The sequence below is a fragment of the Colobus angolensis genome, unplaced genomic scaffold (genome assembly GCF_000951035.1).
Source record: "Colobus angolensis palliatus isolate OR3802 unplaced genomic scaffold, Cang.pa_1.0 Scaffold278, whole genome shotgun sequence".
In the NCBI taxonomy this organism is placed as follows: Eukaryota; Metazoa; Chordata; class Mammalia; order Primates; family Cercopithecidae; genus Colobus; species Colobus angolensis.
In genome coordinates, this window is record NW_012116021.1 from 1,000,840 (window position 1) to 1,003,656 (window position 2,817).

At 56.8% G+C, this 2,817-nt stretch overlaps 1 protein-coding gene across 1 annotated transcript in view; it reads left to right on the plus strand.

The window, feature by feature from the left end:
• The window catches only part of KIF7 (kinesin family member 7), a 21,767-nt gene that overhangs the window by 4,051 nt on the left and 14,899 nt on the right, over nt 1-2,817 (plus strand). The window contains exons 3-5 of the mRNA XM_011948350.1: nt 1,455-1,655; nt 2,028-2,421; nt 2,617-2,814. Of these exons, the coding sequence (XP_011803740.1) occupies nt 1,455-1,655; nt 2,028-2,421; nt 2,617-2,814 (793 nt within the window). The remainder of the gene's footprint in view (nt 1-1,454; nt 1,656-2,027; nt 2,422-2,616; nt 2,815-2,817) is intronic.

Here is a 2,817-nt window from a genome sequence, read left to right on the forward strand (position 1 = left end):
GCATGGTGGCTCATGCCTGTAATCCCAGCACTTTGGGAGGCTGAAGCGGGTGGATCATGAGGTCAGGAGATCGAGACCATCCTGGCCAACATAGTGAAACCCTGTCTCTACTAAAATACAAAAAATTAGCTGGTCATGGTGGTGCATGCCTGTAGTCCCAGCTACTCAGGAGGCTGAGGCAGGGGAATCGCTTGAACCTGGGAGGCAGAGATTGCAGTAAGCCGAGATCTCGCCACTGCACTCCAGCCTGGTGACAGAGCAAGACTCCGTCTCAAAAACAAAAAACAAAAAAAAACTGGCCAGGCATGGTGGTGGGGGTCTGTAATCCCAGCTACTCAGGAGGCTGAGGCAGGAGAATTGCTTGAACCCAGGAGATAGAACTTGCAGTGATCCAAGTTTGCTTCACTGCATTCCAGCCTGGACGACAGAGCGAGACTCCATTTCAAAAACACAACAACAAAAAAACAATGTATCATGAACATTTCTCTGTATTATTAAATATTCTTCAATCTAAATTTTTAGGCCAGGCACAGAGGCTCACAGTTGTAATCCCAGCACTTTGGGAGGCTGAAGTGGGTGGGAGGATTGCTTGGGCACAGGAGTTGGGAGACCAGCCTGGGCAACACAGCAAGACCCTGTTTCTAAAAAAAAAAAAAAATCCAACTTTTTAATGGGCTACCTGGCATTCCATTGTGAATATAAAATAGTTGATTGGGTACGGTGGCTCATACCTGTAATCCCAGCACTTTGGGAGGCCGAGGCTGGCAGATCACAAGGTCAGGAGTTTGAGACCAGCCTGGCCAACATGGTGAAACACTGTCTCTACTAAAAATACAAAAATTAGCTGGGCATGGTGACAGACGCCTGTAATCCCAGCTACTCAGGAGACTGAGGCAGGAGAATCGCTTGAAACCAGAAGGTGGAGGTTGCAGTAAGCTGAGATCACACCACTGCACTCCAGCTTGGGCAACAAGAGCAAAACTCCCGTCTCAAAAAAAAGTTGATTTGGCCAGATCTCCTGTTTGATCTTCAAATGGACACTTAGGATATTTGCATTTTTTGAAGTCATGAGGAGGAGTGCTGTTCTGAACTTCCTCTGATTATTCCTTGGGATAAATTTAGGAGGCCCTTTAGATAACGGCATGGATTAGGAGTAATCAAGGCAAGGTTATTTGCTAATCTGTTGAGGATGCAGTGAAGGGGATGCTTACATCATGAAAGGGGTTGATTGAATCAGGAGAGGTTGCTTCCAACTCTTAAATTTTATATTTCTGCCTGACCACACTGGAGCATGGCCTAGCTCAGGCCACCTGTCCCATCCTGGCCTTGGCCACTGTCTTCTCCATCCTAGAGCACCATCCTCCAGCTCTGGCAGGGGCCTATGGGCTTGCGGGCCTGGGGGACTTGGGCTATGTCCAGCTGAAGTGGCAGGAGGCCCTGCGGTGTCTCCCCAGCCTCCCTCCTTGAGGATGAGCAGGGCATTGTCCCGAGGGCCATGGCCGAGGCCTTCAAGCTCATCGATGAGAATGACCTGCTTGACTGTCTGGTGCATGTGTCCTATCTGGAAGTGTACAAGGAGGAGTTCCGGGACCTGCTCGAGGTGGGCACTGCCAGCCGTGACATCCAGCTCCGGGAAGATGAGCATGGGAATGTTGGTGAGGAACTCTGGGGTCCTCCGCTGACGGAGAGGGGTTTAGGGAGGCTTCACCTGCTTGGAGTGGGGTGCTTACCTGTCTGGGAATGGCAACTCCTCATGGAAAACCCAAGCCCTGGGAGGTTTTGCTTTAGCTTCCTGTCTCCAATGAGTTCAGTACTGCTTCTATACCCAGAGTGAGAGGCACTGAGGTGGGCCAGTGGGAAGCCAGAGCCCCTCAAGCCCGAACTAGGAAGGGCAGTACCCCGTGGGCGTGGGGAGGGAGCGGTGGGTCAGGAAGGGCAAGTTTGGGGCTAGTTCTGTTCTGCCTGCCCTCCTGGCTGGTCAGTCTGGCGGCCCCTGCCCTGGGGCTCACGGCCTTCTGTGCCCGCAGTGCTGTGCGGGGTGAAGGAGGTGGACGTGGAGGGCTTGGACGAGGTGCTGAGCCTCCTGGAGATGGGCAACGCGGCGCGGCACACGGGAGCCACGCACCTCAACCGCCTGTCTAGCCGCTCACACACTGTCTTCACTGTGACCCTGGAGCAGCGGGGGCGCGCCCCCAGCCGCCTGCCCCGCCCCGCCCAGGGCCAGCTGCTCGTCTCCAAATTCCACTTCGTGGACCTGGCTGGCTCAGAGAGGGTGCTCAAGACGGGCAGCACCGGCGAGCGGCTCAAGGAGAGTATCCAGATCAACAGCAGCCTCCTGGCGCTGGGCAACGTCATCAGCGCCCTGGGGGACCCTCAGCGCCGGGGCAGCCACATCCCCTACCGGGACTCCAAGATCACCCGGTGAGCTTCCCCCGGCTCCTGTGTGGCCTGGGGGCCGGGGAGGCGGGGAGTGTCACGCCACTGGGGGTGGAAGCCCAGGTACTCCCAGGTCTCCGGCCCACGGGGAGCCGTGCCAGGAGCCGGTCCCGGGTCTGGCCCGCTGGCCCTGGGCCTGGCGTGTCAGGGCCCCTGAGAGCCTCCCCCTCGCGCCCTCAGGATCCTCAAAGACTCGCTGGGTGGGAATGCCAAGACGGTGATGATCGCTTGCGTCAGCCCTTCCTCCTCCGATTTCGACGAGACCCTCAACACCCTCAACTACGCCAGCCGCGCCCAGAACATCCGCAACCATGCCACGGTCAACTGGCGGCCCGAGGCCGAGCGGCCACCCGAAGAGGTGGCGAGCGGCGCGCGGGGGCC